This window comes from Pseudorca crassidens, chromosome 10, assembly GCF_039906515.1.
Source record: "Pseudorca crassidens isolate mPseCra1 chromosome 10, mPseCra1.hap1, whole genome shotgun sequence".
Classification (NCBI taxonomy): Eukaryota; Metazoa; Chordata; class Mammalia; order Artiodactyla; family Delphinidae; genus Pseudorca; species Pseudorca crassidens.
In genome coordinates this window covers 80,325,141-80,349,469 of record NC_090305.1, presented here as the reverse complement: position 1 = coordinate 80,349,469, position 24,329 = coordinate 80,325,141, and the positions used below count along the sequence as shown (strand labels likewise).

The following is a 24,329-nucleotide window of genomic DNA, read 5'->3' as shown; positions in this document are numbered from 1 at the left end:
CCCTTTACCTTTCCCTGGGTATGGTTCGAAGAGTACGCAACAATCTCTCAATTCCTATTAGATCGAGTAATTAAGTCTTCAAATAGGATATTCATTCAGAATAATTCATTGGCACAATTTAAACAACTAAATTAAATCTTTGACAACTCAACTTTACCATAATAAACAGACCACGTCCATGTGTGTTGTTGGAACGGCAATCCCCAGCCGGGAGCTGGCCCACATTCCTTGCCTGGTCTGCCTCCATCCGTTCCCAGACGTGTCCTCTTGTTCTTGACAGGTCAGTACCTGTGGGGTATTCCGTGGAGAGCCCAGGCACTGTCACACGTTGCATTTTGCAGATGCTGTCCCCGACAACTGCTGCCTTGCCCAAGACAGCTGCTTAGGAGCACGTGTTGATGTTCACATTGCCTTCTCCTTCCTTGGTTTTCTTTCAGCTAGTTTCTCTGCTCTCTCCTCACCCTCAATGGTGTGTCCTTGGTCTCCCACGCTTCCTGGAAAAGCTCTGGTGCTCTCCACTGCTGTCACTGTCCTTGCTTGTGCTGCTATAGATGTTTCTGTTTGCCCCACTCCCTCCACGATTAGGCTTCACTCTGTTGTGAATAACTGATCCTCTGCGAGCAGTTACTGTGTGCAAGGCATGCTGTCCGGCTCTGCAGCAGTCCGGCACAATGCTTACGGTCACCGGCTCTAGAGTCAGACAGCCCGGGCTAGAAACCCAACTCTGATGCTTACAGCTCCACTTTGTGTTCGTGGGATAGTTAGCTCCTGCTCTGTGACTCAGTTTCCTCATTTATACAGTGGGAATAAGAGTACTTGCTTCCCAGGGCTGTTGGGAGGATTAAAGAAAAAATCTGAACACTTAGCATCTTTCCATCTCTACCTCTCTACTTCCCGAGGCAGCGCCATGAACTGACTTTCTGACTGTAGCTCCAGGAACACAGTGTCCCTATTCCCAGCTGTGGGCCCTGGCAGACGGGAGGTGGTGGGGCAAGGAAAAGGACCCATCCAGTGATGTCTAGCCTGCAGATCACCTACGGTATCATAGTAGCTTATCCCGAAAGTTACCATGAGACTAGACTACGGGAGCTCTACTGACCCCACTCTTCCTTTTAGCTCCTTGATACCCACTTTTCAGGGGTTAAAGCATCCCTCAAGGCTCTTCTTCCTCTCTCACCCTGCAGAATTTTCCTTCTTGTGGTTGTATCCATTCATTTCATCAGGTTTTCCCAGCTTGCTAACTGTACATCATCCTGTCCAAATCACACATTTTAAAACTCTCTGTAAGAAGTGAACCAAAATATTCCTTCATAATCATAACCACCATAATGGTGCACCATAGACCCTTCATATAAAGATGAAGCTATTTATTTTCTAGAATCCCTGGCAATTCTAAGTGCAAAACTACCAACACGTACCCACTCTTGTGGAATAGACATTAGAATTAACGTTGTCACCAGAAATCTTTTCCAATGCAAATGTCATACAGGTTAGTGACTGGGCCTTGTTGGAAATTTAGGGATGCTAATCACTCTGTTTACTCCCCTTTCATCTTTAAACTGATAACTGGTGGGGGTGGGGAGGGGAGGAAGGATGAGGAGCCTGAGGAAGATATGAAGCTTTATTTATGGACAGACAGTCCCAGTAACCACAAAATACAGGCTTTTGGAATATGTTGACAGACACAATGTCTCTCTGGCCTGAGACCAAAGAGAGGCTTCTGCCTACTTCTCTCTAAATTTTAACCTTGAGAACTGCCTGTGGGACAAAAATGGGTCTGTAGGGCATTCATTCATCCAACTTGTATTTGTTGAGTACCTACTCTATGCCATGCACTGTTCTAGGTACCAGAGATGCAGCAGTGAACAAAAGAGACAAAAACTCCCTGTCTTTAGGAAGTAAATTATATAATTTGTTAGAGGTGCTATTTAGCTACGGAGAAAAATAATACAAGAGAAGAGAGGTGAGTAAGGAGAGGTAGAGGTCAGGGAAGGCCTGAACAAGCATGTGACATCTGAGCAAAGACACAAAGGAGGGGAGGTTGTGACTCATGCATATATCTGGAGGAAGAGTTCCATGCACAGGCAATGTCATGTGCAAAGGTCCTGAGGTGAGAACACACCTGGAGTGTTCAAGGAGCAGCAAGAGGCCAGCATGGCCATCATGACTTGGGTGCATACAGGGGCACGTGAGAGAGAGAGTAGTAGGAGAGGATGGTAGAAGTAGTGAAGGGTCAATTCATGTGGGGCCTTGCAGGCCCTGTCAGAACCTAGACTCTTCCTCTGAGTGAAATGCAGAGCTACTGGTAGGTTTTGAGCAGAGGGGTGGCATGACCTGACTCTTATGCTAAACCGATTACTCTCGCCCCCATCTGGAGAATCAAGTATAGAGAGTGAAGATGGAGGCAGATGGATCAGATAGGAGGCGATTGAAATAATCTAGGTGAGAGATGAGCATGGCTGAATTCAGGGTGGAGGCATTGGAGAAGGCAGAATGGGTCAAATTCTGTTCTGACGTCCTGAAAGTAAAGCCTTCAGAATTTCACTGGAATGGGCAGTGAGAGAAAATCAGGAGTCAGAAAGGACCCCGAGGTTGTGGACTTGAGCACCCAGAAGGATGAGGTCAGCTTTACTGAGATGGAGAGGAGGTTTGGGGAAAACACCAGGAGTTCAGTGTTGGATGTGATAAATTTGGGGTCTCTTTCAAATATCCACGTGGAGAAGTCAAGAAATCCACTGGATGTTCAGGTCCGCTGTTCAAGGGAGGTGTCCAGTGTAGAGCTAGAAATGTAGAGACCATGAGCATATCCATGGTATTTGACACGATGGCCATCACGATGGGGGATTGGGTGTAGATGAAGAAAAGAAGAGGTCCAAGGACAGAAGGCCAAGATGCTCCCATGTTTAAAGGTCAGGAGGAGGAGTGAGAGGAGGAGGAACCAGCAAACAAGACTGAAAGCAGCAGCAAGGGAAGGAGGAAGAAAATCAGATGACCTGGAGCCAAGTGAAGAAAACCTTTTAAAGAGAATGGAATGAGTTGACGGATGGAACAAAATGAAGCCTTTGAGTTCATCATCGGACTCAGCATCGGGGAAGAAATTGGTGACCTCGACAAGTTTCACTGGGGCTGCAGCCCGATCAGAAGGGCTTTAGGGCTTTAAGAGGAGAGAGACCCTTGCTACTTGAAGTGTGGTCATCCAACTGGCACCATCAGCATCATCTGGGAGCTTGAGTAGAAACGCAGGATCTCAGGTTCTAGCCCCACTTACTGAATCAGAAGCTACATTTTAACAAGATGCCCAGAGAATTCACATGTGCACCAAAATTTGAGAAGCCCTGGTGGAGATCCACTTACATTGTAAAGAGAAGAACAATAGGGCAGTAGCTCAAGGGAGAAGTGGGGGTCAAGAGATGTTTTCGTTGTCTGGTTTGTTTGTATTTAAAGATGAGAGAGGGCTTCCCTGGTGGCGCAGTGGTTGAGAGTCCGCCTGCTGATGCAGGGGACACAGGTTCGTGCCCCGGTCTGGGAAGATCCCACATGCCGCGGAGCGGCTGGGCCCGTGAGCCATGACCGCTGAGCCTGTGCGTCTGGAGCCTGTGCTCTGCAACAGGAGAGGCCACAACAGTGAGAGGCTGGAGTACTGCAAAAAAAAAAAAAAAAAAAAAAAAAAGAGAGAGAAATAATAGTGTTATTTATAGACAGATGTTTACCCGTCCATTAGGCAGCTCAGTTGACAACTCTGTCTCCAACCAAACAAAGATGGCGGGAGACAAGAGCTGGGCTCAAAATGCCTCTTGGACACCATGGCCCCACCTTGTGGTCAAGTGGGTATCAGATTTCCCATCCTACAGTCAGATAAGTGGCTCCTCCCTTCTGCAGCCCAAGAAAAAGCACAGAAACTGCCTCTCTCAGAACTTAGTCCTGCCAAGAACATTGCAGCTCAACTTAGCAGTTTTTTTTTCCCTTTTAACCCAGGTTTGGAGGGTGGCCGAGCCTTCTTCAATGCAGTCAAGGAAGGAGACACCGTGATATTTGCAAGTGATGATGAGCAAGATCGCATTCTCTGGGTCCAAGCCATGTACCGGGCTACCGGTCAGTCACACAAGCCTGTGCCCCCAACCCAAGTCCAGAAACTCAACGCCAAGGGAGGGAACGTGCCTCAGCTGGACGCCCCCATCTCCCAATTTTGTAAGTAAATATGCCATTTGTTAAAAATAGCTCTGTAGAGTAAAGTCAATCTTTCAAAGTTGAGTTAGAAAATCTAGTTGCTTTAACATTAAGGATTCACAAAATCATGTTTGCTGAAAAGAAAAAATAGTGACTTCAGAGGGGGAAAGTTGGGACAAAAATGTTAGATGAAAGTAATTTTAAAGTGCAATACTTGACATTTCCCCCTAAGGACTAAACAAAGAAAATATATTTTAGGTGGATTTTTATCTCTCTGTTTTGGTGAGAGTTTAGAATTCACAGCCAAACATGTATTTGTTTGAGTCCTTCAAATATGGTAGATTATGTATGTCCTTGCCTCATTTCTTCCTATTAAAAGTAATTGTAAAATAGGGCTTGATTTGAAATAAATTTAAATCTGCAACTTAGAACCATTTAAAAATAAATGATGACATTATCACATGCAGTGGAAAAAAAAAAAAAAAAAACCACGGTACCCATTCTGAGCTAAAATACCAGAACCCAAAAATGAAACTTCCTCCTTAAACAGCCCCAGTTCATATTCCAGTCTCTTCCCCTCTTACCTCAGCATCTGCTTTAATTTCTTGCCCCTTTGCCATGCCTTCTTGCTACCTACATTGGTTTTTTATCTTGCAACACTTCAGACACACAGGGTCAGATGAAAGACAGCATATGCTTGGAGATGCTTATTGAAACAAAGAAAATGGAAGCACTGACAACATAAGGCACCAAATTAAATAATTCATTTTTTACAAAACATGAACCCTAAATAGAGATGTTACGGTTCTGAATAACAGGTCAATTAGGAATAGCTCGGGTACAAGGCATTTTTAGCAAAAATCATGGTGAGTCCTGACTTTAGCATGGAACCCACTGATTCAGTGTAGTTCACTGAGCAACTGTCTAGATGACAAGACATTGATGAGGAAGACAGGTGAGATCCCTGCTCTCAGGATACCTACAGCCCAGTGGGGAAGTCTAGACAGTAAACAAGTAAAAAAAATGAGTAAGGTAGTTTCAGACATTGAGAAATACCATAAAGAATGTCATGCAATGGTGACTGAGTGGGGAGAGGGAATATAAGTCAGATGATCTGAGCTTCAGCCCAAATGATAGGGAGTCAGCCCCACAAAGATCTGTGGACAGAGAATTACGGCAAAAGGGAAAGCAAGTGTGAAGGCCCCTCGTCAGAAATTTGACCTTGAACACAGTGCTTTCACACTGTCTCTCCTCTGTTGCTCTTAAAATATGGATCGAGGGCTTCCCTGATGGCACAGTGGTTAAGAATCCACCTGCCAATGCAAGGGACACGGGTTCAAGCCCTGGTCCGGGAAGATCCCACATGCCACGGAGCAGCTAAGCCCGTGTGCCACAACTGCTGAGCCTGCGCTCTAGAGCCCGCGAGCCACAACTACTGAGCCCGCCTGCCACAACTACTGAAGCCTGTGCGCCTACAGCCCATGCTCCACAACAAGAGAAGCCACTGCATTGAGAAGCCTGTACACCACAACCAAGAGTAGCCTCCACTCGCTGCAACTAGAGAAAGCCCACGCGCATCAATGAAGACCCAACGCAGCCAAAAATAAATAATTTTTTAAAAATATGGATCGAATAATTTTGTAGCTACAGCAACTAAACAGAGAATAGTCTCTTTTCAATGAATTCCACTGCCATGTCTGTTTTTATCTAACAAGACTATGTTCTTAGACCTTGTAACACCTTTACTGATGGGGAAAAACTCTCTTTGGATGACAAATACTATCCATCAGGTGCTCCCAGGGATTCCTGTCCAGTACTGATGGCTTTTTTTTTTTTTTTTTTTTTTTTTTTTTTTGCGGTTCGCGGGCGCCTCACTGTTGTGGCCTCTCCCGTTGCGGAGCACAGGCTCCGGATGCGCAGGCTCAGCGGCCATGGCTCACGGGCCCAGCCGCTCCACGGCATGTGGGATCTTCACGGACCGGGGCATGAACCCGTGTCCCCTGCATCGGCAGGTGGACTCTCAACCACTGTGCCACCAGGGAAGCCCCTGATGGCTTTTTAAAGGAAGATGCATTCCCTGTGGGACCTTGTACATAATCACACAATCATGTGGGTTTCCACAAAGAAAACCCTGAAAGAATAAGGAATAAGTTGAGGAGGGACTCAGGGGAAGAGGGACAGCCCTTCTGACCATGACCACCACCAAGTGTCCTACTCTCTTTTTTCTCTAACATTTGTGGCATTTAAGTTTGAGAGCAAAGAGAGAGAAGGAAGCATCTCTTTTTAAATGGTTTAGTCACTAGTTGAAATAAAAGCATCCCCAGTCTTTATTGAATTAAAATAATTCCTCTGTAATGGAATCCCTTCTTTCACCTTGCCTGACAGTCTCCTTTTAAATAAATTTAGAAACAACACATCCCATTATATTCCTCTGAGATGGAATTAACTGTGTATCAGGAAAAAATTCCTAACTATAACCACCATCTAAATCAAGCTCATAAAACATGTGTCACAGGTGATATTTGGAAAATCCTGGTTTTATTTCCAAATAATCTCCACTTCTTCTGAAGTCATTTCACCTTACATTCAGTGTCTTTGTTCTATCGTCTGCCAAGATTAAGAAATTACTACTTGGTTCTTGGTTTTCTCTCTAGTGTAGGAAAGAGGATGGACATTCAGGGGTAAAATTAAATGGAGACCAGACACTGATTTTAAAAAGGAGCTTAGTAATGGAGGCTCTTGAAAAGGGAATGGATGTCCCTTCATGGAAATACACACGGGCTCTCGATTTACATTTCCCTCCGTGGGTAGGATCCGTTTAGCTGTGCAGTTAGAATCTAGTCATTAGGCAATCAGCTACAAGATTCAGTTGAGTACACACAAGCCTGAGGTATGTCACTATTGTAGTCGACAGAGGGAACTTTTATTAAATGGAGCATCCAGAGAAAAATTGTAAGGGTTCGAATTTGTGGGGTGGGGTAAGTAATGTCATTCCTAGAGAGCATGTGAGGTAGGCTGAGAGATGAGTGAGAAGGTCAGGTAATTCATGCATCTGGGATTTATCAGTACCTGGTGGCAGAACCACCCTGTTCCTTATTGTTCCCTTAATCACTGCCCAGGAACAGAGGTTCTCTAGAGAGTATGAGGACTACTTTCCTTCTTACCAGCTTCTGTAAGAAGGAAGCCACCACTTTCAGCCATGCAGATTGTGCCCTGCAGGAGACACTTCTCCCATAGACAGAAATGCGAATGGTGCCTCCTGAGTTGTGCAGTGCCCATTCTGCACAACTGTACACCATGACCCTGCATTCAATGACAGTCTTTACGCGGAGCTTCAACCCACTAGTGTTAAACCTAATAATCCCATAGTTACTTTGCTACCCCTGAAACAGAGCCTCAACTGCTCCAGATTCTATCTAATGCTAGTTTAGGCACTTAATAAAAACTGCAGCCAGAGTACCCGCAAGTGAGGCTGTGTTCCCATACTTTAGAAACCAGCATCGGAATCCAGTCAGGGTTTAACCAAACCAACCTTCTGTATCTGATCGTTTACAGTTAGGGGTATTTAAAACCCATGAGAATGATTCAAACAGGAGCCAAGAATTTTACATTGTGTGGTAATGCACTGAGTAGTTGTGCAAAACAATGAAAAATGGCTGGGGGTAGGGGATAGATCATAATTTTTAGTGGAGTCTGCCACAGAATCGTGGTTACATAACAGTTACTTCAAAGCTGCATTTAAACTGGTAAATTCAAACCCTCACTATTAAATAGATCAGGCTTTATATTAAGTCAGTCAGACTTACAATGTTTATCCAGACATAACGTAACTAACTCATCCAGATTTGCCCAAGTCTTGCCCGGTTTTAGCCATTAAAGTCCTCTGTCCCAGAAGCCCTTTAGTCCTGAGCAAACTGGGATAGTTTGGTCACCTGATAATACAAAGTGAGATAACAGAAAAATGAAAAACAATTACAACATAGTAGTAAAGTAGCAAACTTTGATCCTTCACTGACACTTGGTTCTCAGTCTATACCTCGATTTATTTTGTCACGTCACAAACGTTAAGTCAATCACAGACCCTCTAACAAAGGGAGTGAAAACAATCAAGTATTGCATTTTAAAAAGATCTCCCTGACTTCCAAAAGGTAAGGGTCATTGTTAAATACTTAATTCTGTACACATCTCATCAAATCCCTGTTTTTGAATATTTGCTCAAAGTATTTGCTGTTCTTGCAAGTGAATGATTTTTAAGAACAACTTTTCTATGAGTTAACTTTGTAATCACTCTGTTAATATTTACATGGCAAAGGGAAGCTACAGAGAAATGGGATAGGTTTTTTGGATAGAGAAAAATAAACACTCCAGTCTTGTCATGTCGCTGTCTGCTCAAGGGAAACTTGAGAATGGAATATTTTACAGTTTGGGATACTTGAGTGTAATTGTGAGTTTATTTGGGTCTTTCTAAATTCAGTTTAACAGACTTCTGGGTGCAGATTTTATTTTTTTTTCAATTTCGAAAGCTTGATTTCAAAATGAAAAGACACGTCTAAGAGTGGAGTGGAGTATTTGTATGGAATCGGAAAAACTGAAAGAAAAATAGATCCTGCTATTCATTAGTTTGTATGTGACTCTACAATGATTTTGGGAGGGTTCCACCAAACTTGTAAACCTTTTTGTTCTTTTGTGGTTTTTTTGATGTGTGTTGCTGTTGATTTAATTTCTCTCTCTCTCTCTCTCTCTTTTATTTATTTATTTTTTTGGTTAAAACTTGAAAAAATTAAGGCAGTGCCTAGCTATACAACTTTTTAAAACAAATACTTGTAATTTTCCAGTTTTTTAAGGCCAATGTTGCTTACCTTGGAAATGACGTCCAAATCATTGAGTTGAGTGTTGCCACGATTTATTCTGCCAAGTGGCCTCTCATTGAAACACCCGATCCCTGCGCAATGTGTTAGAGGAACAGTGGAAAATCAGTGCCTCCGTTCTCAAGAGTGCAGGGGGAGGGGGTATTTTAAGCTTTGCTCTTTGGTCAATGATTGATATATCACTTGCAATGAGTCTCATACTGATGTCTGTTTCTCAACTGATAAGTGTTAATCACATCATAGATCCCTAAAGTTGGATGTCTTTGAGAATGGTTCTAATTTTGCTACCACCTGAAGAGTCTTCAACAGTTAGGGGGATCTTGGTTACTATTGGTTTGGGGGGGGTTGACTTTGGTTTTTCGTTTTGTTTCATTTAAGTTTTCTTGTTCAATCTTTGCTCAAACCCAAGAACTTTAGCTGCTAGGTTAGAACTCCTGTCTGCTTTCCTGAGCCTTGTTGCTAGTCTTTATGTTATTCTGGTTTGTTCCTTCTTACCCTGCTAACTTCTAGCTGGACTGAAGGGTAAGTGTTCCCCTATAGCTAGCACAGCTCAGATAATCAGACTAGATTATCTGACACCTGCAATGTGCTTCCTCCCTCTCCTCTGAAATCTTCCTCATGTCTAGACTTTGTAGTAAAACTTTTCATGTTATTTTCCTGACCGTAGGTCTGAAATGTCAGCTTCATACTGAAACTAGGATGCATGTGATGTGTGCATAATTGCCTCCTCTCCTTGGCTTTCATATTGGCATCAAATGATCCTCTGAGTAAAGCCAACCATGAACATATCCTAATTTTTTTTTATTCCAAGAATATTAATGAACGTCACAACAAAATGGCAAATAATGCCTTTGTTTCGTGGAATTCACAGCTACCTGACTGCTTAATGCCTGAAAACAGATCATTTTGCACCCTGATGATGTGTTGCTATTGTTGTTTTTCCTTTCCCATTCCAAAGGTTAGAATGGTCAGCGAACCAATGGTGTGGTAACCACGGGTACCTTAACAGATAGAAGGGGGGGTGGGGTAGGAAACCCCAAGATGTTAACTGAGCAAGACTCCAAGAAATTGCAGAACACAATAAAGTAAATTCATTACTTGAACACGAAAGAATTCATCCTACCTGGCTTGAGGGTGTGCTCTAAGACCCAAGAGAGGATTAATTTTGAAAAGAGACATGTAATACATGCAGCTAGCCCGCACAAAAACAGGACACTAAGGACCCAATTGAATTCATGTAGCTTATTCACAGAAGCTTCAGATTCACAGTCTCACAATGTCATGGAGGGTTTTGACCTCTGGTCTCAAATATCTCTCTGCTGCTCTCCCAAGAACAATGACAACAATAACTTTTTAGGACATCATTTGTATTTGTATTCATTTTTCTAAAAATACACCTGTAAGAGAAAAAAAGAAACATGAAAACATCGTTCTCTTCACTATTTGAGTTATTAATAAAAGAGAGTACACAGTTCCTTTATTCATAGAGGAAAAAACTGTCCACCAAAAATGTGTTGAGGGAAAACTAGACATTAGAGGGAGCTAGAAAAATTGGTCAAGAGAGCAGGCAAATATGTACTTGAGTATTTTGAATGCGAGCTTAGAAGTTGTAGGTCACATCATTTCTCCTGACCATTTAATAATAGTCCTTTCTTCTTTTCGTTTTTTTCTTTAATTTGCTTTCTATCCCTCCTTTCTTTCTTTTTTCTTTTCTTTTGCATAAATGTACCCCTGGCTAGCAGACAGATTTTTTTTTTTTTTTACCACTTCAAGCAGCTAATTTAACTTTCCTTTCCTTTCCATGTCCGATGAGGCATTTTTAAAAGCTTACCATAGAATGTGAACTTTGTGGGCTTTTAGGATTTTGCTATACTTTTTTTAAAGATTAAAAGAAAGGATGGATGAATAGATGACTGAATGAATTTTGTTCTAGTGAATTTACATGTATTTGCACAACAATGCATTGCTATCCTGGTAGACTCCCAAATAGTTGTTTGCCTCAATTCCTTCTATAGTTTTGTCTCAGATTTTTGCTGCATCTTCTTGTATTGTCAACTTGCAGTTGCTACATTGCAGGAATGCAACATCAGAGAATGAATTCAATATTAATTTGCGTGACCCCAAACCACACTGTGTATCACTTTCCTTCTCACTCTAAAGTAAATGACTTTTTAAAAGAATAGTCTCTCACAATCAGGGCCAAAATTTTCCAAATACCATGTTAGGATGTCAATAGATCATCTTAAATGAAGGGTCACTTCATTGTTAACTGCTTCAAACACATTTAACATACTATTCACTAATCAGCTGAGTATTTTCATGACCCATAGTGATTTATAGGAAGATACATTATTAATTAGTCAACTATAGAAAATTTGTGTTTGCTCTTATTACAGGGACATAAAAATATTATCAAGTACTGTGTAAATTAATTGAAAATGTAGTAACTACAGCAGGGAAAATTACAAATCATTTATTGGTTTTGAGATCATTGACAAAAAATTCTGTTATGATTTTTACTCAGAGCATTTGTCTTATGAAGAATTATAAAAATGAACATTGAAATAAATACCACATGTTTATCCCCTTGGGTGTATTGCCAGAGATTTCTGCAAAATGCAAGGTGGACCTTGATAGCTTCGGAAGCAGCCATCCTCTCTTGGCCATGCAAGTTAGCTTGATTGAGTCAAAGGGACCATGAAGGAATTCAGTTGTTTCTCAAGGGCAGCAGGCAGGGGAGGACCAGTCTTTTGCTTGCTGTGCAGAGCTCAGGCAGGGCACAACATCCCCTGGTTACTTGATCATGCCAAGAAAAACTCTTCTAGAAAAATCCGTAAACAGTCAGCTGCCATCAATCATTGTCATTTCTTTATTTCATGTCTTCTGATGAGGTTGACTACTGTCATTGTTCGTTATTGTCCAAACCATACATTCACTCTTGTACTGTCAAGCAGATATGACAAGCACACATTTTCCATATAGGAAGGATACAAAGTCACCTTTTAATTTGCAGTTCGAGTTCACAGTGACTTTATAGTTACATGAGCTATTCTCTTGCCTCTAGCATCCATCAGGAATAACAACAGCCATAACTGTGCTCTGAATTTCAGTGATAAAGCAGCTACCCCTAGTTTATTATAAAAGGGATTCATTAGAGGAAGGAGCCTCCCTCAGACAATTTGTTAACAACACAATCATAGTTATTTTCAACAGCAGAATTTTTTCCCTAGCCTATAAAAAGTTCTAACAGGTAATACTACAAAATAAAAAGATTTGACCTTTTGTATTCATTCCTCGAGCTGTTGGGATAATAGAAAAATCTCAACAAAATGAAAATTGGAAAGCTGTATTATTCCCCTCCCACCCAAGAAAATTCCATTTGGTAGACCTTACTGCAAACATAGCTAAATTTCTTTCTATCGGAAAAAAGATCACACAAATATGCTTGCTATTAAGACGAGATCATGAAAAACTATGATATATTGTTTCCCATTGTGAAGGAGAAAAAGAAAAAGAATATCAAACATGAAATGAACCCAAACATCACAGACAAAATAAACGATAGGATGGTCAATTAGGAACATCACTTGAAATTTAAGTAGATTAAATGAGAGTATAAAATCCACATAATCGTATCACTTTAGGAACCATTATTTTCCCAACATTCCTTAAATGCCAAACCAAAATTGTTTCTGAGCAAACTTGGGGTAAAAATTTTAATTAGTTTCCTCTTGAAAGCATACTTGCCTTCCCTAAGTCTGCATGTCCATCAGCCCGCTTCTGTGTCATGGATACCCATTGATAGTTCTTTTAAGTTTATAAATGTAGTTTAGGTACCAATATCAGCTTTATTCATCTAAGTTTAGTCTGAAGTCAGTCTCCTATGCCCATGCTGTAAAGAACTCCAAAATCTTTATGCAATTACAGCCCAGAAGTGAAACAAGAAGCATTGTTTGGAAGATGTGTTGCATTATGCCCTAGCTCCAGAGCCTATGAAATTACATAGCCCATTTTCAATACATTTGAAGCCCTTACAAACTAAGCAGGACTGAGCAACTGTTCAGCCAGGTCTGAAAAAGGTAAAGATTGAAGTAAATTCTTAAAATGCAGTCGATCCTTGATTTCTTAAATAATAAAAAAAAAGTACATATATTAATGAAAAAGAACATTGGTACGTGTCTCCCAAAGCAAGAGATAATCCAAACATCATTAGAGTTTTAAGCTTCTACTTTACCCTCCTCATTCTATTTCGCTCAGTCTAGTATTTAAATTCATTTGCATTCCCTTGACACATGCCAAACATTGGCAAGGGAATTGATCCCAGGGTGTCCTGAATCCAGGAATTGACTTTCTCATCCTTTTGCTCTGGGCTGTTTTCCCCTTGCTAATGTCAACATTGGAGTTTTCTTTTTCTCTCATCAACCAATTCCAATTGTTTGCACAGGGCAAAATGCGACTGCAAGGAGGATTTAGTTTTTAATGTTCAGCACTGTAGAAGAACAGACTGGGACCATGAAAGGATGACTAGGTGGTGTTGCTTGAGAAGCACCCACAAGTTCTTTGAAACAGAATTTGGAACAGCTGGACCACTGCAGTGTTTTATTTTAAAATAGATAACATATGTAATGCATATGGTCCTAGACATGTATGGAGACACAGGCAGACAATCTGAATGGTATCCAAAGACACCTGCACCTAGAATTCTGTTTCCTTTTATAAGATTTTTTTCCCCCTAAGAACACATGTTCCCACTTTGGGATTTGCAAGATGCCATCTGAATCCCCATGTGTGTGACTCCTTTAATAAAGTCGATGGGAAGTTTCCTGAGATGCAAATGTCAGAGTAAGTCAGTTAATAAACACCTTCTAAGGACCTGGCTCCTCTGGTAGCTGCCAGGGGAAGTAACAGATCAGAAACTTACCCCTCAAGGAACATTTTATCTACCAGGGGATCTAAGTGTGTGTTCTGACCACGGAGAAATTGGAACATCACCCAGCAAAAACAGAGACAGAGAATAGGAGCTGGTTATACAGGGGCAGAGGAGAAGCATGAAGCAGAGAGCTTGGAAAGGACTCCCAGCTTCCTAGAAACAAGATAGTTTAAGAAGCAGCCTATAACGAACAATGTAGGTTAATAACGATCAATGTAGTGAAAGCCTTGGTCTCTAAGAATATTAAACAAACTGGCTTTGGGGGCACTAAGAAGCCTGCCTGTTCACTCATGGCTAAGGTTTTTGAGCACTTAGTATATGCCAGGCATGTAGGTGCTTTACGGGTTCTGCTTATCAGATCCTGTCAACAGTCCTCTCTGAGGGTAGACTCAAACACCATTCTCAACTTACAAATGAGGAAAATGAGACTCAGAAACACTAATCAACTTCCTCGCATTGCATACCCTGTAACGGCAGAGCTGGCCTCAAATTCAGTCTTCGTGACCCTCTAAGCCCACCCACTTAATCACCTGCTATCCTAGCTCAAATAAACTATGCCTGTTGAATTTAGTGTATCAACATTTCCTAAAATCAAGAAATAGAAAATATTTGTTTTGAGAGCACATTTATTTATCTCAGTGAGATAAATTCATTATTTTAATGCATATGTTTCGAGTGCCTGCTGTGTACCAGGTACTGTTCTAGGTGCTGTGGGAACACAGCAGAGAACAAAAATTTCAAAATCCCTGCTTGAATGGAGCATCAAAATCACACCCCTTCCTTGGACACCTTAAAAAAGCATTCCTGGCCTACTGCTCCTCTTATTTTTTTTTTTTTTTTCGTCTGAATGTAACAAGCTCAATGAAACTCTCAGAAATTTCATGGGAGCCAGCCACCCTGTTAAGCACTCTTGAGTTGTTGGAACCATTAAGATAATGAGCCTGATTCTGAGTAAATGATGATTTTGTGTAAGAAAAATCCAAGGGCTGCTCGTTTTACTTGCTGGAAATTCCCACTGCATTAAGCTCCATCCCATGGCAGGTGTAAAGGGACCTTAAGGATGATTAAATGACAGTGGCAACAGAAAGGGAACTAAAAGTTCGGCTCATTTGACACACGAGGAAACTGAGACTCAGACAGATCAACACTTCAGCCAGTGTCCCACACCTATTTAAAAGCGGAGCTCACGGGGGCACCCAGACCTCCTTAAATCAGTCCCAGGCTCAGTCACCCCCATGTGAACTGACAGAGAGGAAAGAAGGAAGAAGGGAAAAAGGAATTTTTATGTTGATAGGGTTACTTTCGGAAAAGGAAAACAGGCGGATTTTAAGCATATTTTAAAACCTGTTTTAAAATGTAAGTAAAAATGAAATTGTTCTTTAGATGAAGTCTGAGCCACAAATTAGCGTGGTGAAGCCGTCTTGTGATGATGGATGGGGAGGTGGGAGGGGGTAGGTCTGTATCCAGGTCTCCACGGAGGAGGCAAGCTCTCTTTCCAGATCCATTTCCTGAGTGGGCAGCCATGCAAAATAGTTCATCACAGAGTTTTCAAGAGGTTCAGCAAATAGAGGAAGAGACTTCAAACGTGGGGCGTATTTTTAACAGCTACAGAAGAGCCCCCTTCTCTCTGGCTAAATGACTGTTTGCACCATCATAATTGAAGAGCACTAAAATAGCAGAGGCAAACTGGCCAAGTAAAGGGCCCGACCGATTTGTCAGCCTGCAGCCTCTTCTGAGAAACCTGAGAGCAAGAAGCTGATGCTAGCCAAATTGCCTCATCTATCTGCTAGAATTGGGAGGCACGGAGTGAGTGAGGCTTTTTATGAACAATGGGTGTACCCCACTGTTAGTTTCTCCGGGGACTGACGGGATGGGGGCGAGAGGGCAGAATTGTCCTAAGGGACGGAGCAGTATCACCTGGATTACAGGAGTGCCATCCTGCAGGGGGACAACTAAAGTTGGAGCAGGTTTAAGACACTTGCTTTGAGCCAGACACACACACACGCACACACACACACATCCTAGAAGCAGCTAGCTTTCTCCCCAGTACCAGCTTCCTGGCCACCTCTCTTTCTAGCCATCCTGAGTCAAAGGAGAAATATAGCTTGGAGACCAAATTACCAAACAAAAGAATCCTCCTAGATAAAGCACCTAAACTCAAATTGAAAGCACTTTCCTGAAGACAAATCTGAGGCAATTAACCCAGCAAAGAGGATTCTTTCAGATGCTCTAATATAATTCCTGCTCATGTGATATCCCTTCCAGAATTTTGTGTTTTATCCTATTAGTAGAGCGATTTGGCTATTAAAACAGACATTCTTCAACTTGCCTTCTGGTAACCGTTGCTTCTGTGTGTCTTGGGCATAAACAACACATCCTGTTCAAACACTGACCACTTGCTGCTTCTATGAAAGATGACTGAAGATTTAAAACCCAACAAAAAGAGGGCATACATCTGACATACCACGCATTGAGGTTGGAAGGGTACACAAAATTAATAATGTGAGGAAAAATCATCATCTTAATATCACACTGCAGCTAACCCCCATTTTCAGCCATCCCCCAAGCAGGGAGGAAAAAAAAAACTGCCTGGGATGAAGGCCACTTTTGAAAATATTATTCAAATACCCTCTCAAGTCAGAAATCCGTTTTCCCGTGTCCTGACAGCATCACTGGTCCCTGGCAGGTGCCCGTATTCCAGTAGAATGTTGCACGCAAGGGGATGAATAAACTCTTGCTTGATTTAAGATTCTTTTTCTTCACAGCATTTCAGGACAGTGAGTAAATATGAGACAGAGTGAGCCGATTCCCTTAATGTCTAGGACCTTCATTCCTTCCTCTTTGGGATTTGCTTGGTCTCACTCGAGTCGGATTCTCTGAGTTATTTTGCCGATTGAATATAGACTATTTTAGTTACACATATTGAGATTAATTAGTTAGCCCTTAGGAGGTTTTGCCTACAGCCTTCACCCTGTAAGGAAAAGTGTGAATACATTGAGACTATTAATTCACAATAAATGGCAGATCATAGCTCTTGCTGAGTACATTTGTTTGTCTTTCATAAGCTTCGCTAACTGAGTAAGCACACTATAAGGCAATGTCCTTGGCTATCACAAACTAAATTCCCGTTGAACTTATTCTCCAGGTTTCAATGAACATCTTTTGTTATTATTTTGTTTTAATTTTGGAGGATGGGGACCCAAACCTTTTGTGCAACCAAATCGGCCACGGGGATTTGGAAGGGGAGGATAAAAATATTGTCACTTTGCTGAAAATCAGCATAACCCTTTTTTTCCAGATAATCCCAATAATTGTAGAGAAATTGCTCTAGATATAACCACTGGAATGGCAGAATCTATTAACCTAAAAGCTAAATAGGCTTTTATAAGCAAAGATCCGATCTGCTTTCAGTGTTTGGTGAAACGCAGGCGAAGTTACGGTCGAGTGCTTAGTTTTTCAAGAACAACATAAATGCACTGGAGTTGTGATCATTTGATAAACATGTTGATGCCAATATATTTTTGCCGAAATGCAATAAACTCACCAGTAAGTGATGCAAGTTGACAATGGGAGGTATAAAAAGAATATCTTGGGGATGTTGGTGGGAGGTAACGGGGAAACAGCTAGCATTTGTAATGCCTAGTGAATTCCTGTGTATTTGAAATGTCAAAGAAAATGTGATGTGTTTCTCTAAATTGTGTCTCTCTCTACATGTATAAATGAACAGACGCAGATAGAGCTCAAAAACATGGCATGGATGAATTTATCTCTTCCAACCCCTGTAACTTTGACCACGCTTCCCTCTTTGAGATGGTGCAACGTCTTACTTTGGATCACAGACTTAATGATTCCTATTCTTGCCTGGCAAGTATATTCTTTGGTATACAGCAATTGAAACGTGATAACATTTCAAAAAATAAAATATTTTTCTACCTTTATGTCAGAAGCTCTTTTCTCCGTTGTGGAGCCCCTTTAACAATTATAAATGTGTTCTTGATTTCCTGTGTTGAGATAGTTTTAGTTACCAAAGAAAGAAGACAGAGCGGGAGGAAGTTATCAGTAGAGACGGATCCAATTCCCCAGCCTCCCTATCTGAGCTTCCCCCTTTTCAGCTGCTACATGAGAAATATTCTCAAGAGGGTAATTGAGTTTGGCACCTGCTTATGGAGAACTTGTAAAAATTGCCTCGGTTTCTTAGACATTAAGATTCCCCTCGCGCCCCACCCCACAGAGTAAGACCCTGTGCTCCTGTCTCAGAAATGAATGGGTCCTTTTTATTTATTTTTTTAAAGATCAAAATGATTTGTAAATCAAGTTCACTTCCCTTTTCATAAGGTAAATGGGTTTGGGTTTGTTTGTTTGAGTGGCTTTCTTCTTTCTACCTAGTATTCGAAGCATTTTTCACCCTTTGGGGGAATTTTCGTGTGGTGCTTTAGACGTTTAGAAGTCCCGCTCTCCAGCAAGAGCATGAACATTTCTTGAAATCCTATTTTAAGCCTAGATTTAAATCCATTTAAGTTTAAGGAACTGCTATTACGTGTTGATTAGATTTATGAAGATAGATTTGAGGTTATACCATCAAATTCAAAAGCCTAAAAGAGACCCAATTTATTTCCTTCTGCAAACCAGAAATTGTTACTTCATTGCTTAAAGATAAAGGCTATTAATCCCACATTATAGATGGGAAAGGTGAGGGGAAAGGATGAAATGGCTTTACACAGAGGAAAAGCCTCATCCCTGACTCCACATACGAAGGTTAATATATCTGTATATTATTAAATTTAACAGATTATTGATATTAACATAAATATAATGAAAATCTGCGGTTTTTGTCTAAATGGTATGGCTATACCCTAAATCTGTCCTGACTAATTTTTTTGTTTTAAATTCCTTTTCTTGTTTTGTGCCAGGATCCAAAATATTTAAAATGGTAGATAAAATAGTCTAAAAAACAGAAGCGGGATTATGTGGAATAATTTATTAATCTTCGTCTCACAAAAGATTCATTGATTACCTCAGGTTTAGATTCACTTCATCAGAAGTCTGAACTTTGCCAAATTGGAAAGGAATACATCATTTTGACTTAAAAAAAAAAAAAAGAAAAGCTTACCTTGCATTGCAAGGCAGTTTTTCTCAACTGTATTTCCTACGATTATGTAATTATTCATGTAATTATAAATTGCATTCGTGAAACTTGTAAGAATATGCCTCTGAACTTAAATAATTTCTTTTTATGTACAATTCCCAGTCTCTTGAGGAATTTTTTGAGGAGTCTTATTTTCAAGACTTTTTTCAAATCCTAATTTCTTAAAACGATTTTCTTTTTCACTAAGAAATTCATCACTAAGGAGTGAGTGCCCTCTAGAAAAAATTAAACCAGAAATGAAATTTTGAAGCTCGCTCCCTGTGAATCATATATAGGCCTAAAAATCCAAAATTAATTATGAATATCATAAAACAGTTTCCTTTCCCGTTTGTGTACCTGTATCTATTAATCATCATCCCCAAATTTCAGAACATAACAGCCATTAAAAAGACCTTATCTCCTGCCTCTATATATTCCATTTTCTCATTATTACAATCTTTTTTTTCAGTTAGTTTTGGAGACCGACCAGCAGGAATACATAAATTTTTCTGTGTCTTCGACTGAGTTCCTAATTGATATTTCTTCAACTCTTTTCAAAGCAGCTATTTTGGCATCTACAAAAGACTTGGTGTCATCTGAGTCGTAGAAAATATATTTTAATCTTTCACAGCAGTGTTGTTTCTAAGATTTAGCATTTGGGGTAGCAGATGGAGTGGCAAAGAAGTTGCCTATAGGGGCAGCCCACTGCCTCGACTACTCTCCCGCCCTCTGCAGTAACTTATCATTTGAAATAGGAAAGATGCCGTCTTTCGTTGGATGCATTGCTGAGCTGCATGTTGTCTATAGAAGTTTCCCCGGATCACTAATACCAGAGGAGAGTGTTGGCAGGGGCCTCCCTCGCTGCAATTCCTCGGCCTTTACCTGCCACCTGGTCACTTTCTCCTTTTGCCTTTTCTCTCCCAAGACGGAGCCATATTCAAAAGATGACTCAGAGAAGACCCTCAAAGTAAAATTAAATTTATACTTAAGACAATCCTAAATGCTCTGCTTACAATGTATCACCTCAGTTGGTTTCTTTCTTGCTTCAGAAAGGTACCCAAACTGAAAGAAGTGATTGGATTTCAGGCTTGTTCCAAGGGTGCCTTTGAGTGTCAAGTCGCTTAGCCTGTCTGATCAGCTCTTAAGTGCATGACAGAGGCAGCACTTTCTACCCCATCATGCCTACCAGTCTGCTCTGGATCGGAGATTCCGTCCGGGTTCTCTTTCAGAGCAGAGTTTTGTGTGGTCCTGCAGCGAGCAAATACATGATAAGAAAACAAATAACCTCCAGGGAAAGAATAAGGCAAAACGCTCAGCCAGGGCACAGGAAGCTCCTCTCAGTTTAATTGAATCCTGTATGATTCACAACTTGAAAACTTAGTCATGTTGTTCTCTTTGGAAAGTTCTGTTATTATCTTCAGTTTTAAATCTAAAAAACTTTTTTCTTCCAAAGTGAAAGGATTTATGAAGTCCTAGCATGTATGTAGACCAATCCTAGTATTTATTAATGCTCCAGAGTATTAAAAAGAAAAAAAAAACACCCTGAAGACTTGGAGTAAGACAGAGCTGGGTGTGCAAGAGGGAGGGGATATGGAGATATATGTATACATATAGCTGATTCGCTTTGTTATACAGCAGAAACTAACACAACATTGGAAAGCAATTATACTCCAGTAAAGATGTTAAAAAAAAAGTGAAATAAGAATCCAATAGTATCATACTCTACATACTATTTTAAAATAATTTATTGCATTGTAACCATATTTCCATGTTAGTAGGTATATTCTGTAATATTAAAAAGAAGAAAGACAGAGCTGGGTTTGAGTCCTGCCTGTTTTGTGTTATTTGTGAGCTCTTATTTCCATCTCCTCATCTGTGAAATGGAGATAAACCTGCTCTGTCTGCTTCTCAAGGCTGTTACGGGGCTCAACTGAAAGTTCTTTGTCAAGGGTAAAGCACTGTACCAATTTAAGGCATTCATGTTATGATTTCCTCTTATCAGTAACCAAGACTGTGCCCTACCCACACTCCAACACTCTTTTAAGGTGTACGCTTCAGTGTTAAAGCAGTGGGTGAGCCTCTCTTTCTGGAATCATGCCCTCTGCTAATCCAGATGCCGTCACTTACTAGCTGCAGGATGCTGGGGAAACTCTATGTCCTCCCTTGAGCTCAAATTTCCCGACCATCAAACAGGGATAGCAGCACCTGCCTGATAGGGCTGTCGTGAGGACTAAACCAGATAGTACGCACCGCGTTGGGCACAGCGGCTGGCACTTAACAAGCAATCAGCAAGTGTTAGCTCTGTGGCTATTGTTAACCCCCTTCTCCAGTCATCCCCAACTCTAGCAGCTCTCCCCCAGAAAAACCCAACCTATATTTAAAAGAAAGTCTCTCCTTTATTCTCCAAACAGGGCTGGTTCAGTCCTGGCCAGGTGTTTGTACTAGACGAGTATTGCGCCCGAAATGGAGTCCGAGGGTGTCACCGACATCTCTGTTACCTCAGAGATTTGCTTGAACGGGCAGAAAATGGCGCCATGATTGACCCCACCCTCCTTCACTATAGCTTTGCCTTCTGTGCATCCCACGTCCATGGGAACAGGTAAGCACATGTCCAGAGGTATTCCTTTAAAAATATTTTTTAAGGCACTGGCCATGGTTTATGACTGGTCCTGCTTTTAGGGTCATCTCTAACTCTATCCATCCCCATTACCTCAGTAGTACAGACCAGTGGGCGTGCGCACGCACACACACACACGCACGCACACACCAGCCACACAAACACAAAAAACACACAGGTCTGAATTTCTTCTCCTTTCAAGAGACGTAACAGAAATGGCAAACAGGACTTCTAGAGTGGTCTCTGAAATTAGAACAATCTAGGCTCAAGTCATGACTGCTCCATTTGCTCTCCATGACCCTGGATGGTAATTAAACCCTCTCTGCCACTGTTTTCTCATCTGTAAAACAGGGATGATAGTGTCCTCGTGGGGTTGTCAAGAGGATGCAAGTGGATATAAAGGGTTCAGCACAATGCCTGGGACATGGCAAGGGCTAAATGAGTATTTGCCTTTGTTGTTGCTATCATTCGTTCCATAAATATTTAATGATTACTTGTTGAGGGTCAGGTACTCTGCTATACCTTCAGCGTGCACGGTGAGCAGAAACCAGACATCAAATGAGGGCAGAGTTATATAGAGATTGGTCCTCTGAGAAGAAGGAATAAAACTCCATGGTAGCAGTTAATAAAGGAACACAACTCAGATGGGGTGGCAGGATGGCAGGAAGAACCTCCTCGAGGAATCGCTGCTTGGGCTGAGTGCTGAAGTAGGAGTTGAGTGGTTCCAGGCAAAAGGAGCAGCATAAACAAATGCTCTGCATAGGCAAAGCAAGAGCTGAAACAAGCTAGGTGAAGCTGGAAGGCACAGATAATCATGACACTTAGAGTTTAACCGCAGAGCTGGGAAGAGCTTCAGAGATCACAGTGTAACCAACCCCCTCAGTTTATAGGTTTTATAGACAAGGCCAGAACATCAGTTCCAACTCCATACTAAGTACTTTCTTTCTTTAGACATTGCCCAGCTCCTGGAGGAAAAGTTCCGTGTTCTGAATAACGCAAGGCAGCAAATAATTTAAGAACATTACCATTTGGCTGTGAAGACATGGAATAAGTTTCCACACTGCCACAGCCAGTTTACTATCCCAGTGTATGCAGCCTCACATTACTATAAAGACAAGCCCTACATTACCCCGGACACCTCAACCAATAGCCAGGGAAGGCACACCCAAGGAAAACTAGGTATCTTCAGAAACCCAGCCTGTGATGAACAAGTTGCTGCTCTGCGGAAATTCATATGTGGGAGCATGCAGAGTTGACTGCATTTTCTTTTAAATCAGAACTGTATCAGTCATCTTCATCTTTGCACGCTGTACAACTCTGAAGTGTCTGTGGGGTTAGTTCTGTGCTTTTCCTCTGTCTAGCACTGGTAGATTTTATGAGATGCAACTTCAACATTCAGAGCTGGATAACAATAGCATTGTAGGTTTGAATATTTAACAGGCAACAAGATTTTCGTCACCTCCCATTGTTATAAGGTTTGCTAGCCCAGCACGTGACCTTTCATTTGCATAAAAGATATTCATGAAAACTCTGATACCTGGGGACTGTCTCTGCATAATTCAGCTTTTTATAAATATACACTTTGATGACTATCTGTTACAGCCTCTTGGACTGAATTCTTTAAAGAGAGAGAGAGAAGTTGCATTATATTCTCTGGGTTGTCACACTGTATTCTACATATGTTACTGAATAAGGAAGTGTTATAAAATAATGAAGTGTTTTTGTAAACTCCCTGGTAAACATCATCATGAATTATGATACACATTGTCTGGATTTCATATTGTAAGACTGCCACTTGATTCACAGTTAGGTTTATACATCTTGTCATGGAAACAGTTTTGGATTTCTTATTTTCAGTTCTGATTTTCCTTATGCAAGTTTGCATCTTTTTTTTTTTTTTGCTTATTATTTTAGTTTGAATGCATTTGCTCTTGCTCTTTGATGCATCCTTCTTTTTCTTTCTTTTGTTTGTGCATGTATGTGTGGTCTTGATTCTCCCATGGCTGGCCACACTCTCTGCATGCCCCATGCGACCACCCCTTCTCCAAAGTCAACAAATGCATGCGTACCTTAGTGGGCTGACACCAAATACAGACCCTGAAGGGAGCAAAACTCCCTCCCCATCTGAACCAGAGGCTAAAAAAGATACCAGAAAGGAATCCAAAAAAAGAAAAAATCCCAAAACCCAGGCAAATCCAGAGCCCAAAAGGTAAGAAGTTATGTGTGTATTGGCTTGTGTTTTGCGATGTCTGTGACCTTCTCTACCCCCCCATCCATGCCGCAACCTCCACCTTAGCAAACCCCAAGCTTTGTGTATTCCTGAAGTCTCTGTTCAAACGTGCACTTTTTTAAAAAATCCTAGCAATGGACAAAAATACCGTGTATTAGGAATGAATTTGAGTCAGGTATTTAGGGACACTTAAAACATGTTTGCATTGAAAACAAAACAACTAACTGAGCAGTATGTAAACAGAATCATGAGTCAGATTGCTATTTTAGTGGCATCTAGTTAGGGGCCTGGTACCTTACCAAGTCATTCATAATAAGCAACCCATGTTTAATAATTTTGAAACTATGGTTAAGAAGCAAATAAAATGGGTTGGCATAAGATGGGTTTATACA

The 24,329-nt window shown here is 41.1% G+C and overlaps 1 protein-coding gene across 25 annotated transcripts in view; it reads left to right on the top strand.

The window, feature by feature from the left end:
• The window catches only part of CADPS (calcium dependent secretion activator), an 804,945-nt gene that overhangs the window by 640,067 nt on the left and 140,549 nt on the right, over positions 1–24,329 (top strand). For 17 of the 25 annotated variants that reach the window (XM_067755076.1, XM_067755075.1, XM_067755054.1 and 14 more), the window contains 4 exons: positions 3,976–4,188; positions 17,693–17,829; positions 21,502–21,689; positions 23,758–23,916. In XM_067755076.1, the coding sequence (XP_067611177.1) occupies positions 3,976–4,188; positions 17,693–17,829; positions 21,502–21,689; positions 23,758–23,916 (697 nt within the window). The remainder of the gene's footprint in view (positions 1–3,975; positions 4,189–17,692; positions 17,830–21,501; positions 21,690–23,757; positions 23,917–24,329) is intronic. The other 8 variants (XM_067755071.1, XM_067755064.1, XM_067755073.1 and 5 more) reach the window with 1 other exon arrangement.